Source organism: Diadema antillarum, unplaced genomic scaffold (assembly GCF_040938485.1).
Source record: "Diadema antillarum isolate AM-2024a unplaced genomic scaffold, OU_Dant_1.0 scf00000059, whole genome shotgun sequence".
Classification (NCBI taxonomy): domain Eukaryota; kingdom Metazoa; phylum Echinodermata; class Echinoidea; order Diadematoida; family Diadematidae; genus Diadema; species Diadema antillarum.
In genome coordinates this window covers 558,727-578,180 of record NW_027270948.1, presented here as the reverse complement: position 1 = coordinate 578,180, position 19,454 = coordinate 558,727, and the positions used below count along the sequence as shown (strand labels likewise).

General features: G+C 37.3%; 1 protein-coding gene across 2 annotated transcripts; it reads right to left on the bottom strand.

The window, feature by feature from the left end:
• Positions 1 to 1,769: 1,769 nt before the first annotated feature.
• On the bottom strand, positions 1,770 to 12,106 carry LOC139715988 (uncharacterized). 2 transcript variants are annotated; one of them, XM_071627541.1, is made up of 6 exons: positions 12,006 to 12,106; positions 8,961 to 9,310; positions 7,622 to 7,801; positions 5,978 to 6,064; positions 4,415 to 4,470; positions 1,770 to 1,911 (listed from the first exon to the last, which is right to left on the bottom strand). In XM_071627541.1, exons 1-6 carry the CDS (start codon positions 12,052 to 12,054, stop codon positions 1,770 to 1,772), a joined length of 864 nt encoding a protein of 287 aa, XP_071483642.1. In that variant the 5' UTR covers positions 12,055 to 12,106. The 2 variants fall into 2 exon arrangements, with proteins under 2 accessions (XP_071483642.1, XP_071483643.1); XM_071627542.1 differs by having other exon boundaries at positions 9,000 to 9,310.
• Between the last annotated feature and the right edge of the window lie 7,348 nt (positions 12,107 to 19,454).

The window sequence follows — 19,454 nt, the reverse complement described above, 5'->3', positions numbered from 1 at the left end:
GGTGGTTAAATTAAGAATTTCATAAGAAATATTTGGTACTTTTTGATTTTGTTCACTTACCCATCATAACCCATGTCCACTTATTGTATATGATAGTGTTAACTGTACATGCACCTAGTCTACATGAGGAATTCTCTGAAGCAAAATGCCACATATCCTTGGTCTTAGAATATTTATGGACAATTATACAGTTCATCAGCAAGGAAAGGGTTTGTCTTCTTGAATCAAAGTGTTTGTTTAACAGACTGGTATAAAGGTTTCTCATCCTTCACATCCATTCTCTCTACAATGGACTCTCATAATAACACTGACACAACAAACTCTTTGCTAGCCAGTTTTTGTTTTTGTTTTTCCTAACCCATAGTTCATACTGTTTATATTTTTACTTTGCATTTCACAATAAAACAAAATTGCAATACATCAAAGTGAATGCAGCAGTCCCAAGAAATTTAGAATTGCTGTAATGGGAGTCCACTGTAGTAAATTTGATAGTCTGGTTGAGAAAAGGGAATGTAATGCTTAAATGCCTTGATCTGAAAACCTTGTGGGTACATTTGTTTAGTGCATTTACATGGATGAAATGTGTTTTTCCATTGATGTATAATTTTGTACAGTGTATAGTATTTATGATCTGTAAATATGAAATTATGCTTAGTTTTTCAACCTGTCGACTGATGATTTAAATTCATGCAAACATCACAAATTTGCCTTTGTGATATGAGTTATTGATACATGTATTAAAAAAAATCAACTTGCCATCAGTACATGTATAATTATTACGACACTCTCATAGCATCTTCAGATAGTATGAAAGAAAACATCTAAAGGTTGTTTATGTGTGTAGCCTGACTAGTTTACATTTATTCCATGCAGCCTGGCAAGACAATTTAAAGCAAAGTGTGTTAGATTTGATAAGACTTCTACCTTGATTCCCCATAGGAAATCACATACAGTCTATCTCTCATATGACATTTCTCTATGTGGAGCAAGTCAATGTAGGAAATGATAATTCAGGCATTCTTCATCAATATCTTAGATATCTTTACTAAAGGGGAAAATGTTACAATATGAGTTGAATTCATAAGATAACTGCCATTTTGTCAACAATAAATGAAATCATTGTACTTTCCTTTCTCTGTCTTTGAGTTTGATCTGTGCAATGACTTCTATGCAACATTATCCTCAGCAAAGTCTCTCAAACCGAGAGTTTACAACACAACCACAATCTTACTTTCCACTTAATATCTTCCTCAAAGTTCTAGTAATGAGATCACAAGAAGAAGGCAATTCTGACTATTTGAGATTGTTTTGTTGATGTTGACTGATGACAGTAATGCCCCTCTCAAAGCTAGGTTCACGAGTGCTCCAGAAGTAGTATGGAAGTGGTATGTGAAGTGCACTGTGCTTACAGTTTATACATGTATGTTCCAAGTTACCAAGCATGCAAAGGTTACCATGGCACTTAAGCCTCTCTCAGCCAATTCCATTCGTGGTGTTGGCAAGTGGTGACTTTTTGTACTAAAGATTCAAAGGGGCACGAGTCGAAACGCTTCAGGAATGCTTCTGAGTCCAACTTGATGTAGAAGTGGGTACTAGTATTGTTTCTACATCAACTCCTTCCATAAAATCATCACTAACATACCTCTCACTTGATGACATTACTATAAGAATCAAATAAGCTGATGCAAGAGTCAATTATTCCATCCATTCACAGTATGTCATCGTCTATGACATATTAGATGTTAACGAAAGAGGTCCTTTGTCTTCTGTCATCGCTTATATTTCCTTTCTCCTTTGACTTTTGCCATATCATTCTTTGTGATAACCTGCACACCCCTGCTGTATTTTCCAAGCTGGCCATCAACATACACTCCCCTCCTCTGTGTCTTGTCGGTCCAGAATCCTTTATTCCTGTTGGAAAAAGCAAAATATACAATTTGTTAGATTGGAAGAGCTAAATATGAACACACACAGACCTTCAAGTTTATCCAAGTAACTTCTGCAATTTAACCACATTAGGGTTCTTACCCATTTTGAATCAGGAGTTCTAAAAGACTGAACACAGACAAATGCATTTAAAATACACTAGGTACACTAGGTGTCTAAGCCATGATGTGACACTAAATTGTACTTACATGATACACATGTACTGAGAAGACATGATATTTTACATTTCTATGAAAGACCAAATTGAGTCATCACCATAGGCGCAGGAAGTGGGGGGGGGGGGGGCGCCCCCCCCCCCCCAATCCAAATCCACTTTTGGGATTGGGGGCCGCCCCCACCCCCCCCCCCCCCCCAATCCAAAAAGTGGGGGGGCAAAACGCATTTTTGCCCCCCCAAAAAGCCCCCTCCCCCCCCCCCCAAAAAAAACACAAACAAACAAAAAAACAAATAAATAAAAATAGATAAAATAAGATAGATATGTATATAAATGAATAAACGCGAAAAAAACATAGCTACAAACGGCAGTTTTTGGACTGGAATGTCAAAATTTCCAAGCTCGCTCGCTCCGCTCGCTCGCATTCAATCGCTATGACATTCTCCTGATGTTGCTGCCAGTAATTGCCAGCAGTTGCGCCTGGGCCGCCAACCCCCCCCCCCCCCTTAATTTCCACAGCGAAAAAAAAAATTTAGCTACAAACGGCAGTTTGGGGACTGTTAAATGTCAAAATCAATCGTCAAATTTATTCGTTATGCCATTTTCCTATAAACGTTGGAGCCACTAATTGCAAGCAGTTGAGCCCGGTGCGCCTCCCCCTTAATTTCCAAAGCGAAAAACATAGCTACAACGGCAGTTTTTGGACTGTAGAATGTCAAAATTTTCAAGCTCGCTCGCTTCGCTTGCTCGTATTGAATCATTATGCCATTCTCCTAATGTTGCTGCCAGTAATTGCCAGAAGTTGCGCCCGATGCGCCCCCCATTAATTTCCAAAGCGAAAGATTATAGCTACAAACACCAGTTTTGGGACTGTAGAATGTCAAAATTTTCAAGCTCGCTCGCTTCGCTCGCTCACGTTGAATGGTTATGCCATTCTCCTAATGTTGCTGCCAGTAATTGCCAGCAGTTGCGCCCGATGCGCCCCATTAATTTCTTAAGCGAAAGATACAGCTACAAACGCCAGTTTTGGGACTGTAGAATGTCAAATTTTTCAAGCTCGCTCGCTTCGCTCGCTTGCATTGAATGATTATGCCATTCTCCTAATGTTGCTGCCAGTAATTGCCAGCACTTGCGCCCGATGCCCCCCCTTAATTTCCAAAGCGAAAGATATGGCTACAAACGGCAGTTTTAGGACTGTAAAATGGCAAAATTTTCAAGCTCTCTCTCTCCACTCGCTCGCATTTTATCATTATGCAATTCTCCTGATGTTGCTGACAGTAGGCCTATATAATTTGTCGTTTCACACCGTCATTCCATAATCCATGTAAGGAAAACGTACAATGTTGCTCAATGACTGCGTTGTTGAATGTATCACATTCCGTAATGTATTGTAGTCCCATTATTGCGCACGCACACACGCACAAGCATACACACCGTCAAAATTACTTTTCCACAAGGTGCCCACCCCCAATGTTTCGACCCACCGTAAGCCACTTTACATATATATATATATATATATATATACACACACACATATATATATATATATATATATATATATATATATATATATATAGATGTGTGTGTGTATGTGTATATTGTGTAACATATGTATGGTCTATCGTGAGCCCCCTGCGATATTTGCCCCCCCACTCCAAAACTGCTTCCGGCGCGCCTGGTCATCACTCTACCCAAGATGTATCTAGGATATGTATCATTTTATGTTTCATGATCTTGATAATTGTGAGAATCATTTGTAAATATTGTGATTTCCTTTGAAGTAATAAAAACAAAATTACACAAAAAAAGGATATGTATCACGCTATAACACACCTTCCATGTCAGAGAAAGTTACTTAATTCTCACAAAGATGATCATATTTTTTTTTTTGCAAGACAATCTCTATTTCAGTGAAGCTAAGATCCAATGACAATGTGAACTACAATGTATTACATCGTACATAGTCTCTGTATGTTATCACTTAAGTTGACTTATGTCAAATGATGTTGTTTTATGTTGCTCTAACTTTTGATGCACTTATTTAACAATCATAACAAAAGGGGTTTGTCTTTGCATATCATCTTTCTACACAGGAACAGTTTGCTGTTTCATTCAATATGGTCATTCACTATGAGTATCTTTTGATAAGAATAACACTTGATAGTTTGGAGGTAACTTGGCACTTTTTTTAGGCAAGTTTGATTTTCATTACTTTTTTTCTTTTTTCTTAGCTGGCATTGTTGACAAAAGAACACACGGTGCCAAAGCAGGTTAGAGATAGGCTCTGTGCTTCAAACTACAGAACGCAGTCACCTCAAATGTATCTTATCAGTCCGCTTCTTGGCCACCTTCAGCCCCATCTGTCGATCCTGTAACATGGAGACAACATGAAACCAGTTTACTTTTGAGCCTGGAAGATACGAGAGCCTAGAGGAACCCATTACATTCAAAGAGAAATGACAATAAGTGACATCAGAGCAAATTTGTCCCACATTAGGCAAATAGGAAAACTGAACAGCAATTTGAATGTTGGTACAATCATCTAGAATGGAAACATTTAGGCATGGCTCGACACTAACTTTTTTGTTTGGTGGCCCGATGGGGCCACCAAAATCCTAAATTTCAAATTTTTGGTGGCCCGATAGAAAAATTTGGTGTCCCGAAAAAAAACAACAACAATAAAAAACCGAAGTTCTTTTTTTTTGAATGAGTCAAATATTTAAGTTTTATGATAGTAAGAATTAGAAGTTGGACATATTTACTCATAAATAAACTTCAACAAACTTGCTACACTCACTCTCAGGCACTCATTCAGTTCTTTTCATCCATCCTTTAAACAAATTTAACTGCTAATTTCCGGCGCAAAAAGTTACGAATTTATTGACATACTTTTCAAAAAATTTTGGTGGCCCGAGGCGGGCCACCAAATTTGCCCTTTTTTGAAATTTGGTGGCCCGACTTTCATTTTTGGTGGCCCCGGGCCACCGGTCCACCGTTAGTGTCGAGCCCTGATTTAGGGTCCATCACTCGGCAGATTATTGTGTTAATGTTTATGTTTATACATTGTACTTGTACATAGCTCCCTATTTGTTTCCTGCATGACACACTAAAAACATTCTTTTATAAATCTACACCTCTAATGAAGAAATCACCACCTGAAGTCCATATGGATGTCCAGGGCATGACAACCTTGATTTGCTTTGAAGTAAATTCATCAAGAAAGTGATTCAGGTGAAGACTTTAGGGTAGTATATGATGTTGGAAACAAATAGAAAAATGCACACAGGCTCTAATATGAAAAAGGCACGATCACCATTGCAGCTGCCCATGAGATTAAAAAAAAAAATGGTTAGACAATGCACAGTGTATTAATTCATTAAAGCTATCATCTGTTTGATATTCATTATGGCCATGTTCAAGTGCTCAAAAGCAAATTGAACCACACCATACTCTACCTACCTTCGGATTAGGAGCATTTGAGCGCTCTGTGGAGATAGTGTACCTCATGAGCTATTTTGGGACTCAGGGTTCCAGGACTCGAAAGGGACTCGAAAGACAGGTGCATTGTATGTAAGGTACAATGTATTGGAATCCATGACCCTTTTAATAGTACATGCATGAGTTCTGGATTCAGACGGCTACACAATGATGACAGTCTTCTGGCCACAGCAAGATATTAGACCACTTTAGCTGATTTTAAGGTTGCATTTAGGGCCTGGTAATATGCATATTTCTCCTTTCATTTCACATCAAACACTGAGTGCTCACTAACACTGTGGAATACACTATATTCCCTCAAAAGTGACTGACACAACTACATGTACAAATAATTTGGTTTGGCAATTGTAGTACTCAGACTCTGATCAAGGAGCTTACGGATTCTCTCTGCCGTTGTTCCTTTTCCTTCTTCTTCTTCTGTGTCTCCATGTAGTCTTTGTAGTTCAAGTAGTCCCTTTTCGGTGGCTGGATTACAAAGAGACAAAACTACTGAATATCCTATAGGCCTAGGCATCGTATGACACAAAGAATACACAGTTTCAAAATATAGTGGAAACTCGATATAAAGAGATAACAAAAACCTGATATAACAAGCTACAGTAATTCTCCTGTCCCAATGAATTTATTTCCTTTGTTTTTTATTGTTTATTGACTACTGATATCACAAACTATCTGATATAAAGAACAAATTGTCTTGGTCCCAAGGATCTCGCTAAACTGAATTTCCACTGTAATCAAATTTCAACCACGTATGCCTCCTGGATCCATGAATCCAATCCAACTGTGGGTTGTGTGGCCGCCAAGCCAGACGCATTACAGGGGATTCGCATTACAACGGGGATCTATAAACCATGACAATTACTTTGTTAAAGGCATTATCTACCATTTCAGATAAAACAAAACCCAGCTTTAGTGCTTAAAAACAGTTCTAAAATGTGAGTTAGGGATATAAACAACCAGTATAGAAAAAAGTTAATCAATATAATCAATGTTAAGTATTGTTAAATATACAAAATGTGAACAATAGTTATGATAAAATTGTTTCTAGACTGAACTGTCTACAGTTATGGTTAAGTGAGTAAAATAATGATATCTCCTTGTATTTTAGGCTTTATTGCAAACTGACCTTTAAGGTTTATCAGGTTTCTCACTATCTCAGGTCACAAAACAAAGAAATATACAGAGATATGACACACGAAATCCCCTCATGGTAGGAGGGGGTTACTAGTACTTTAAATCTGACCTCCGTATACAATGTAATGATGTTCCACTGTAATTACATGGATTATTCCAATACGAGCATATTCAGTGCAGCAATCAAACCACGCTCAATACAGCATTAGAAGTGCATTCAGCAGCACTCTAAATATTTTTACTGTTTTCAAACTAAATTGTACATTGGCACTGCATTCAAGAGCCAAAATATATCTGCAATGTGGGAGAATCATTAGGGGCAGGTTTGAAGCACTTTGCTAGTATTTAAATGGCATTCTAATAAAGCTGTATAGAATTTTGGTTGATTTTACAATTCCCACCTGAATTTGGCCTAAATTTTGAAAATTCTTCATTCCAACTGGTTCTACTTGATTCCTGCTGATTCAAAACATTGAGTATTGTTGTAATGAACATGGATACAAGGTTTTATTACATACAGTACAATCAAGCTGTACCCCAAAAATAAATAAATGAATAAATTCTGCTTACCACCCCGGTAACATTGAAGACATACAATTGTATTGCACCTATCAATGTTTTTAAATGCTAACTACAGATAGTATTGTATAAACCATTATTTTGCAGGGTTTTTATCAACATGAGTGGGGTGCTACATTCTATTCAGGAAAGATTATATCTGATACCAATATGAATGTGATGTGCATGTGTACACTTCTTCATCCATTGCTGAACTCCACAACTTTGCAAAATTCAACCACTTACTCATATGACAGGAAGTCCTAATTCACAAAAATTAGACTTGCTAAGTACATGGTGTACACAGTAAGTGCTGTGTTGAGTACTCACCACAGCTCCAAGTTGGATAGCTCTATCAGCCTCATGTTTCTCCTTGTCTGCAAAGGAAAAGCCGCTGATCCCATACTTCCAGACATCATGCCTGACTTTATCAAACTCCAGTTCCTTATCTTCATGCCCCATCATCCCCTTGCCACTTTCTCGGCTTTCTTTGTGTGCTCTTGCTGATCTCTGAATGGAAACATTAAAGCAGACATGGAAATGGTACAGCAAACAAAGGAAACATTTCATACTGTATGAGAACATAAATTTACAGCTCTGTATATCTAACAGAACAAGATAGGCTATGAAGGCTTAAATAATTCTTCCAATAGACAAAAATTTGATATTGGCACGCATTTCTGTGGTATTGATTGTGCTCAGTGTCCAATATAACAACCATTGAGTAAGGGCTAGAAATTTGCTATTATCTAAAGGCAACAGATTGGTTGCTGTTTTTTATGTTGAAATTTGTCATAATTATGCATTCATTTTTTTTTTCATGAAAGCATTGCCTTTGTTTAGTTTTGATGATAATTTCTAATCTCTATGTCACATCCCTATAGTGGATGATACAGTGGACTCCCATTTATAACGAAATTTTCGAGACCAGCATTTTTCTTTTGTTATATTGAAATTTAGTTTTGGCAAAACAAATTAAAATTACAAAAAATAAAGGGGATAATGTTGTGGCCTGAATTTTTACTTTGCTGTAACCGGAATTTTGTTATAATTGTGTTCGTTTTAACGGGAGTGCACTATACATGTACATGATGCCTGGGGTGGGGTGAACACCAACTGATAGTCACAGCTGCACTATAAATATCTATATTTTATACTTTTGTTTGCATGTTTGGGATAAACCTGTATAGACAGCAAAATTTGAGGATGCAGTCAAAGAAATGAAAGGAATACATGTATGTAATTGCTAAAAAAAAATAACAATAAGCCCACTGCTGTGAACACAAGAAAATATCCCCAAATTTCTGTCGCTAGCAGTGTTGCCAAATTGTTGCTGCTCCTGGCTACTGTATATGCCGAATATTTTGCAAGGTTTTTATTATCGCGAATTTCGCGAGTAGGTGCTATTTGCGAAATTAAAGACACAAGAAAATATTGACTCTGATCCCGATGTGAATGTGACGTACGCGTGTACACTTCTCCGTTCAATACAGGCCTCCACAATCGCAAATTTAACCACTCGTGAAATTGTTGGGAAGTCCCGATTCGCGAAAATGTAGACTCGCAAAATATATGGCGTATACAGTATTTTTTTGGTGTATTTTTATTGTTTACAGAGTTCTTCAAACCAGAGAAGGTCAAATAACACCTTTTACCGCAGTTTACATACGTCTTTTTTCCTTCTGGTCGGGTCTTCAAAGACAATCACCTCTGGAGCTTTCCTTTTTTGTCCCTTCACTTCATCCAAATCTTTCCTCCTCCCAGACTTCGGGCAGCAAGTTCTGTTCTCTGAGTCTTGCATTTTTTTCTCAAGTTTTTCCTCACATTTCTTTGGAGAGTCTTGCTTTCTTGATGCTCTTTGAAGCTCTGATTTAACAAATCCACATGTTTTCTTCTGCTTTTTCTTCTTCTCCTTTGCACTTTTCTTCTGAAGTTTCCAGTCTTCTTGGGTGATAGAGGTTCCCTTGCATCTAGTTTTCACAGAGGCTTCCTGTGGACTGCTGTCAAGCACACTATCTCCTATGAAAAATGAAACAAATGAAAGGACAGATTCATTGTATTTCTCATGTATCTAATTACAATGCATTTTAGCACAGAGAGATGAGGCATTTTCTTATCCAGTATTTAGAACAATTCTAGTGCTTGCATAAAGCTGTTAAAGACAATGTCCACACATGACAATGACACATTACTTTACTATGACAATACCATCATCACACATCACAGATCTATAACAGCACTACTCTTGCAGTTGGGGATGGGTTGTAAACTCTTTGTATTTGTGGGAAATTATGTTTTGGAGTTGAACCAAAGATCTAATTGATGTCATTGCTTGGGAGAAAAAAGTGGGAAATTAGTTTCAATAAATCTTTGATTAATCATCCCATAAGCATTGAACACAAAAGCGTCTCAAGTTCACATACAATGAACGGCAGCCCCTCACTGAAGTGCAACACTGCTCATATCTGGGATTCAAGATATCCATGACCTCACCTGTACCTGGTCCCTTCATACACAGAAGGTACATGTATGCAACAAGCCAAACAGCATGTTGCCAAGGCTCATGTGAAGACAGGACACCCACTGTTGTCCTGTTGAGGTAATATCAATCACTGGCAAACCCCTGATACGCCCAAGACTGGAATATTGTAACAATGCTAGGACCCTCGTTACAAGACACATAAATCGTCCATCACAAAAATCCAGTTCTAAAAGAAGTTCTGCATGATTTGTGACCAATAACTACAACAGTGAGATCAGCTCATCCTCTCAGATGGGAGCCTCTCAAAGATACTTGCAAAGGAGCTGGACTTACAATGACCTTCAGAGAAAGTCATGGACTGAAAAATCTACCCACAGGGATCATCACCATACTCAACATGTAACATCTACATGGTCAGTTCTCCTAATCCTATGAAACACCAAAATTTAGCAAAGACTGTTTGAAGCACAATGTATTAATACCTCTACCTTTGTACTATTCCTGAATGGAATCTATTATACTACATGTACCAGATTGCATGAAGACACAACTCTAAACCTTGACAAGTTTAAAGCTATCATATCCAACTTGGACATACATGCACTTAAAGTGCAATATGATCTACGAAGATCTATATTCAAAATTCAATTATTGTTGCCAAAAATGCCTTGACCACTGTAGCACCGTGATAGCACACCAGGGCATTGTGTGCAGTATTCAACAAGAACCAGAGCCAGAATCTTGTGACGAAATTTTGTCCAATGTAAGCTGTAGAAAAGCAGACATAATAATGGCAAACACTGAGACAGTTCTGCATCTTTATGTGTTCATCAACACCCTTCAGTCAGTCATTCTTTGATCTTCCCAGGAACACGAACAGTCAACCTTTGGCTTTGGCAATCCTGGGTTTTACGGGGCTAATTTTTAGGCTTCTAACTTCAGCCCAGCACCTAACCTAACTCTATAATCCCTATTAAACCTGAAAGCCACCTATACTAATCAGTTCGGGAAACCCACTCACAAGGGGGGCCCCTCCTTATAAGTAACCCGTCCCCCTTATAAGTAACCCCGTCCCCCTTATAAGTAACCCCCGGGGCACCCCTTATAAGGAGTCTCCACGCTTTTTTGCAATGCAACGCGAAAATGAAAGGACTGCGGCAATTCGCTTGATTATGTCCATAAAGCTTCACAAGTTTCCTAGTTACTCACGAAATTTGAGCAAAATCGGTTTGAGGCATCATATCTAAAATCATGGATTTAAATGTGATGTCAAACGACCCATGCGAATGCGGAAGTGCGAGCGATTACTGGCGTGAGTGTCGCCAGGCGCGGCGGCGCGGCAATGCTTGAGTGCAGACGTACGTGGCGACTGAGTACGAAAGTCTCCGTACTCAGTCGCCACGTCTGCACTCAAGCATTGCCGCGCCGCCGCGCCTGGCGACACTCACGCCAGTAATCGCTCGCATTTCAGCATTCGCATGGGTCGTTTGACATCGCATTTAAATCCATGATTTTAGATATGATGCCTCAAACCGATTTTGCTCAAATTTCGTGAGTAACTAGGAAACTTGTGAAGCTTTATGGACATAATCAAGCGAATTGCCGCAGTCCTTTCATTTTCGCGTTGCATTGCAAAAAAGCGTGGAGACTCCTTATAAGGGGTGCCCCGGGGGTTACTTATAAGGGGGACGGGGTTACTTATAAGGGGGACGGGGTTACTTATAAGGGGGACGGGTTACTTATAAGGAGGGGCCCCCCTTGTGAGTGGGTTTCCCGAACTGTAATTCACATTACTTTGATACATATTACTTTTTCTTCAATTTTAGCGGGGGTAAATTACACATGGCCTCCTAAAACCCAGGATTGCCCAACCTTTTGTTGGAACAGCCTGCCACATTCACAGTTCAGCTCGTAAAAGTTAATAAATGGTACCGTATCTGTGGGTAAACTCGGCCTATTAACAATCAGCCCCTTGTTAATGGGGTCGTATAGGGGCCGAACTAACCCGTTAGGCAGAGTTTACCAACAAAGACGGCACAGTCTCCGCGGAACATATCCCCGACGACAAGATACCAATAATATTCGGTCAACTAGTTTACATACATTGTTATCTACATGCGGGACTACACAACATCACAAGACTTTTCAAGACCAAGTCGTGGCCGTGGGTGATGATCTGATAGACAATAACGTAAGAGCAAACACAGCTACACCTCTAGACAGAATACCCACCATAATCCATCAGTTTAGCTAAAATATCACGTTTAATATCTTCGTCCATCGTGGTGTTTCTGATGAAAATGATCAGTCCAGTGATCAGCGTTCTTCAGGGTAATAGGCACATGTGTGTTCATGTTGTTGTTGTTGTTGTTTTGTGTTTAGTGGCGTTTTCCATTCTCTTTAGAATATTTACGCCAAACACTTATCTATAAATTTCTTTTCCTTTTATCATTTTTTTTTCCCAAAAAGAATATTGTAATGAGTATCCTTGGTCAGCTGTCGGTACGTCTATTTGCCTGCTTAAAATATCATATCTTCTGGCCAATCCGGCTCATTGTCTCGAGCAGACTTCTCAGCCGTTAAAACGGCCTAGGCCCCTCCGATATGCAGGCAGTAGAGTCCGATGCTTACCAGCACAGGAACCTCAGTTGGTCCGATACAGAGCCAAACAAAACAAACAAGCAATATTGATAAATTACAAATATATATAATAATCACATATACATTCTTTAATAAAGTAAGCAATCTCTGGGCTGTGGTGCGCATGAAAAGCCTCTTCAGGGTACCTCGAGGCAGAGTTAGTGCAAACTATGTACACTCATAACATGTATGAAAGTTTATCTATCAGAAAAATCGTTGTGATCTTTTAACATATAACACAAGAGCTTTTTGGTATACTGGGTTAGTTGAAATTAGTAAGCTTTGAATGCTGTTCTCATGAATTTTTGTTTCAACTAATATCATAGCTCTGGGTATAATATATCTGGGGCAGAACATAAGAAAATGATCAACTGTTTCTGGGACGTTACAATATTCACACATACCCGACACATGTTGGTTTATATGAAACAAATTGTCATTTAAACCTAAGTTCCCCATCCTAAGGCGATGTAGGATTGTCTCAGCTCTTCTGTCATTCAAGGTGCATAAATAGATCTGAGAAACATTTCGTTGAACATATTTCAGGGGGGAGTTTGTCTCCTCCCATTTAATTTGCCATTTTGTCATATAACACCTTTTCAGTTTTTTATCAAATTCATATTTATTCAACTTGTTATTCACTTGTATGGAAACATTTCGTAAAGCCTTTTTTGCTGCTTTATCTGCCACTTCATTTCCTGTTATTCCACAGTGTCCAGGAATCCATTCCAAACTCACTAATATTCCCTTAATAAAGTATAGATTAGTACAGAAACTTAGAATTTCTGTAACAAAACTTTCTTCTCTTTGAGATCGAATGGCTTCAAGGGCACTGAGTGAGTCACTAAAAATAACTACTCCTGTTTGAAGTGGTGGTAGTTGATCAATCCAATACAAAGCTAACGTGATAGCCGCCAATTCGGCTCTATAAACAGATGTTTGGTTCTGCATTCTTTTACTCTGAACACATTTATACACTGGCACATAAAATGAAGAGGCTACCTTGCCTTCAAGTGATTTGGAGCCATCTGTATATACATGTAAATAGTTTTGCCATTTGTTATACATCACTTCTAAGGAGGCCTGTTTTTGGAAGGCTGTGTTGTCAGTCTTTGACACACACTCTTTTAATTGTGTCGATACACACGGAGGCTTCCACATCCAGAAAGGCACGTTGGGAGGTTTTACACACAATTCAACATGAAATGGATCTAAAAATTCAAATGAGTTTAGAGTCCTTTGTCCGAAAGGTTCTTTTGAAGCAGTGTTTTTACAAAATTCAAATTGCCAACAATTCTTAAGCCCTTCTTTCAAAGGATAATTGGGAGTACTCTCAATACGTGCTTTCAGTCTAGCCGAGAGCATCTCTCGACGTAACTCTAGGGGCATTTCTCCGAATTCCACTTGGAGGGTTCTTAGGGCTGTCCCTTTTTTTGCGTTTGCACAAATAGTTAAAGCCTGATATTGTATGGAGTTTAAAACATTCTTGACACTCATAGTAGCAGAATCATAAGCCTCACAAGCATAATCTATTATTTCACAGGAGTGAAACTGTAGTCTCTTTCAAGATGTCTGCACTATGGCTCTTGGAGTCGGGGGGAGGGTCTAAATTTCAGGACAAGAGTAAAGCAAGTTGGTCCGCTCAAAGTAGAAATGAAAGACAAAAGACACTGAGGCTTATTTTTCATATCTAATAAAAGTATATTTAGGCCTAAATTCAGGTTGTGTAAGCACGTGTGTATCGCCATTCGAGCCTAGGGGAGAGACTATTACTGGGAAGTGACCAAGAAAACTGTTTGTAGGCTGCTGTAAACAATGTTTGCTGTCAAAAGTGATCTGTTATTCGAAAACAGTAATTGAGCATCCCCCCCCCCCCCGGCGGTCAACCATATACACAACAATTATGCTAGTTGCAGATTCTTAGAATTTGGGGGATAGAAAATGGTCAGAATTGTGACCTTTGATCAACGCCTGCAATTAAGCAGGGAAACCAGTATCAAAATTACCCCCTATCACAGGTTTTTACGGAAGGGAAGATAGCAAAATTACTCCCTAAATAAAGGAAGATTTCAGAAGTGAAGAGTATCCACAGTGTTAGCCTTTGCATGGACAGGAATATCTTCAGAGACTTTCTCATCACAGCAAACGCATTCGGGGGAATCGGGGAAAATACCAAGAAGCCGCACTCACACTTTTGGGAATTTTCGAGGGTTTGAAACTGACCTTGTTCGGGATCCTACTTCAGGGTTGTTGGGAAAAGATTAAACCACCCTCAATTTGAAATATATTTCCGGTAAAAATCTTGTTAGACCCCCTATTTCAACAATTTTCGTGATTTCACATTTTCAGAATTTTTAATCTAGGGATTTAATTTGATTCTGCATTATATAGATTCCCGTTTCTATTTGGTGACTGAGCATTGAGGAAACAGATTTATATATACATATATATATATATATATTTTTTTTTTTGTATGTGTGTATTTTTTGTATATGTAATTTGTCAATTATGTTTTGTCATAATAATGTAAAGCGCATGTATAGGGAACATTAATTTGTCATTGTGCATTCAAGAAGCCTCATTGTTGTTGTTATTATTATTATTATTATTATTATCATTATTATTATTATCATTATTATTATTATTATCATTATCATCATCATCATTATTATTATCATATAACAATGACTGGATTTGGGGTGAGGTCAGTGACTGGAATATACCTTGGCACTGCTTATACACTATTCAGTCTGCTCACTTCTGTCTGTGACTTGTATACACGTATAAACAATACGCACAGAGATTGAAAATGCAAGTTATTATCATATCAACATTATGCCAGGAAGTATCACGTATTGTATCAAATGATTCCAGACAATGGAATGAGCGAAAATGAAATGGGATGTGGTGATAGTTGTATATATCCCCCCTCCAGCCACATTACTTTTTCTTTCAAAGTAAAATTAGTTGTCACGTGGCTTTCTCATAGCGTTCTTTTCTTTTCTTTCTTCTTTTAAAAAAATGATACGAATCTCATTCCCCCCCCCCCCCAAAAAAAAAAAAGAATATCAGTTTCCTTGTGAGTTTGCTCGGAATATACCCGTGATATAAGTCTTTTAGATTATCTTTTTATGACATGAAACCGATAAATCCCTTCGCTAAAAATTCCTTGTCTTTTTTAACAAAGTGCAAAAAAAAATTGCATATAGGAGATACATAATTATCATAGTCACTCGTCTGATGGGTTTTTTTTTCCATCAAGAAGCTAACTGTTGTAGCTCCATGGTTTCATTGCTCATAGCCATCATAATTTATGTTGTTATCTCACGTACACTTGATTTGATTTGATTTTGATTTGACAGACAGATTAAATTGCATCTGTTTGATTTGACACTTGACAAATGCAACGTGTTTAATAATTGTTTCTTCTTTTTTCCACTGCCCAGCTTCCTTTGATAATTGACACATCATTGTCTTGGCTGTGATAAACGTGGATGATGATAATTATAATCTAAAGCCCTTCACCACTCCAACGGAATCCACGGACAACACAGTTTAGTCATAATTATGAAATGTATCTGATGATGTTCGTTATTTTAAAGATTCGTTAATCCAAAAATGAAATGAGGTTATTTACTCTGAAGGTTCGTTATTCCGAAAATGAATAAAATTCGTTAATCCGAAAAGAATACAGAGTTCGATAATCCAAAAATTGAATAATGTGTGGCGTTTTTCTCCCTTTGAGTGACCTCTTATTATATGATATTTGTTTCTAAGTCATGCACGGTTCATCCTGATGATAATGTGGAAGAGGGGAATTGTGTCATACGGAGGAGAGAGGGGAAATACTTTTTGTTTTCATCAATAGCAATTATACAGATTACAATTTCAGGTCGTCAATAAGTATGTATCGTGTATGTTTGTGCTGTATCAATACATGTCTGTCCAGTTACTTGTGTGGATGGTGTGTGCATGTCTTCATTGCGTAATATCCACCCATTTTTCTGTTTTTTTTTTCTTTGTTTGGTTATAGCGGATTGAACCTTCGGAACAATGAACCTTATGGATAACGAACTGTGAACAATATTTTATCTACGATCTTTATTTATTTTTTCCAGATCTGTTTGTGGGTAATTCAAATCGGTATTTAGTTTTCATCAACATACAGTGATGAACATGATTTGCACACACACACACACACACACACACACACACACACACACACACATACACACACACACACATACACACACATGCGCGCACACATACTCACACATACAGCCATAAGTGCGCTAAGTGCAGGAGATGCATTTTCTTAACTGGTATGGAATCATGATGTAGTTTTCATTAGCAATTCAACTCTTTTAATTGTTTATTTCGTATTTCTTGCAGGCGGTGATTACAACACACATTCATCCTCATGTAACGTTTACATAGGACACCTCATGAAGTATTGAATATATAGAATTTATGAATGTATAGTCTTTAAGCACGAAATGAAGGCGAAGAATTGGGATTCACGTTCACCAAAATGATTTATACGCATATACTCATCATGTAACATGATTGTGTCCCCACAGACACCAACGAGGCTATCTTATAGATGACAATGTACGTCTTGTATATCACAACAGCAGAAAGGTCATAAACCAATGCTATTAATTGCGTCACTGCTGCTTTTGCTGAATTTATTTTTGATTTTTTTTTTGCAAAAAAACCCCCCAAAACAAACAAACAAACAGACAAACCAAACCAAGAATAAAACAAAACATAACTGAGTGTGTACACAATGAATAATGTCTGTTAAAACAGTACAGCGGTCACTACAACATTTATACGCGTCTTATGCAATAATGTGCAAAAACAAACAAACATACAAACAAACAAACAAACCAAACCAAAAATAAAACAAAACATGACTGAGTGTGTACACAATGAATAATGTCTCTTAAAACAGTACAACGGTCACTACAACATTTATACGCGTCTTATAGCGAAGACAAACTAGATAATATACCTTTACAAACAGGATGTCCTTAGCAATACACATAATGTATATGAAATAATAACTTTTTACATGTAAATCTTTGAAAGTGCTGAATTTTGATTGATTTGATTTGATTTGATTTATTTCTGCATTTTTCACAAAGTATATATTAACATAACAAACAATATATCATTTTCCAGTACTATACATATTATATCCAACAGTAATTTATGAATAAATTTCAAATCAATGTGATATAACGCGTCAAAAAATAAAAACAATCCAATAGAGAAAAATAGGAGACTGTAAAACTTGGTTAATTGTCATGGAGTAACAAAGAGAATCAACGATCACCCTTCATTATACAACAATAATGAATGTCCTTCCATATTTGCCTTGACTGAGAATTGACTAGAAGATATTTTAATACAATTAGGAAGACTATTCCACAAGTCAGGCCCATAATGTCGTATAGATTTATCCGCTGCTAACAATTTTGGATTCGTAAGATGAAAAGTTCTGGCATTACGAGTTGGATATGAATGAATACTGTTATCAAAAGCAAAAAAAAAATTATGAAAAGATGGATGAAGTTGTTTATTGATATACTTAAACATAAAAACTGCGACTTTAGGAGCATTGATATCAGCCACTTTAAGTGTTTTCAACTTATAAAACAATGGGTCCGTATTAGCAAAATAAGATGACCCTGTACAAATGCGGACTGCTCTTTTTTGTCATAATAAAATAGGATTAACTTTAGTTTTACCACAATTAGCCCAAACAATATTACAATGAAAATATATGGTAATACCATGGTATCATATAACAAAAATATAGTGCTTAAAGGTAAAATAAACTTCGGTTTGGAGATAATTCCGACACCTCTAGATATTGAACTTAAGATATAACGTATATGAGCATTCCAGCTTAAATTTTCATCAATAACCACACCAAGAAATTTGGAGTGTTGTTTCTGTTGAATAAATAACTCATCAATCTTAATGTTTAAAGGAGTAATAACCGACCTAGCATTGTAATGTTTGAAACGTATGAAATGAGTTTTATCTATATTCAAAGATAGTTTATTACATCTGAACCATTCAGAAACTTTCGGTAATTCCAAATTTATTGTATTAACTAATATTTCCAAATTATTATGTGAATAAATTATATTCGTGTCATCAGCAAATAAAATGAATGATAATAAAGGTGACGCATTAGATATGTCATTTACATATAAAAGAAAGAGAAGAGTTATGGCATCCATGCAAAAAAAAAAAAAGTTTCTGGAGTCAGTTTATCAAAACATCAACAAATATGTAGAACTTAAAGCTTACATTGTTATATAATTCACATACTCGGCGAAATTACATACGACACACCTCTCTGTTAAGTATGTAGACGCACAAAACATGGTATTCTAGTAGTGACTGTATGTGAGGCAATGCATAAGTGATGATGGATCGAGGTCTCTTCAGTCGTGCATGGCAATGCATTGTGTAAACGTGGATAGTCATAATGTGTCATCTATACACCAATAATTCCTTGATAACAGTATTGACATTTTCCGTAATGATGGATATTCACACATGAGAGATTGAGATCCCTATGGCAAGATGAGCCAACATTAAAAAAAAAGTAAGTATATCAAGTTGTATATCATATTGTAATGATATACCAATTTTATCATTACCATATGAAAGTGAGGACTATAGGTAGAAAAACATACAAACATTCTGTTTGTTTGTGTGTGTGGTTTTTTTTTCTGAAGGATACAGGTCCCACAAAGTGAAAATCTCGAACAGTCCACTCCAAGGGACACAGAGAGAAAAAAGTGCTTCTGATTGCCTTTGCTTGTGCCTAGAAATTCGCGTCCAGTAAGTAATTTGCAGTGTATGTCGTCGTTCTGCTATTTGATAGTGTATACATTATGTCTAGCATAACGATATAAAAGACAAACAGACGTAGGCCTATATACTTGATTCCGTTGCAGACAGGATTTAATGTGCGTGCTATATACGGACAGTATAAGCTTTGGGGTACAGAGGAAC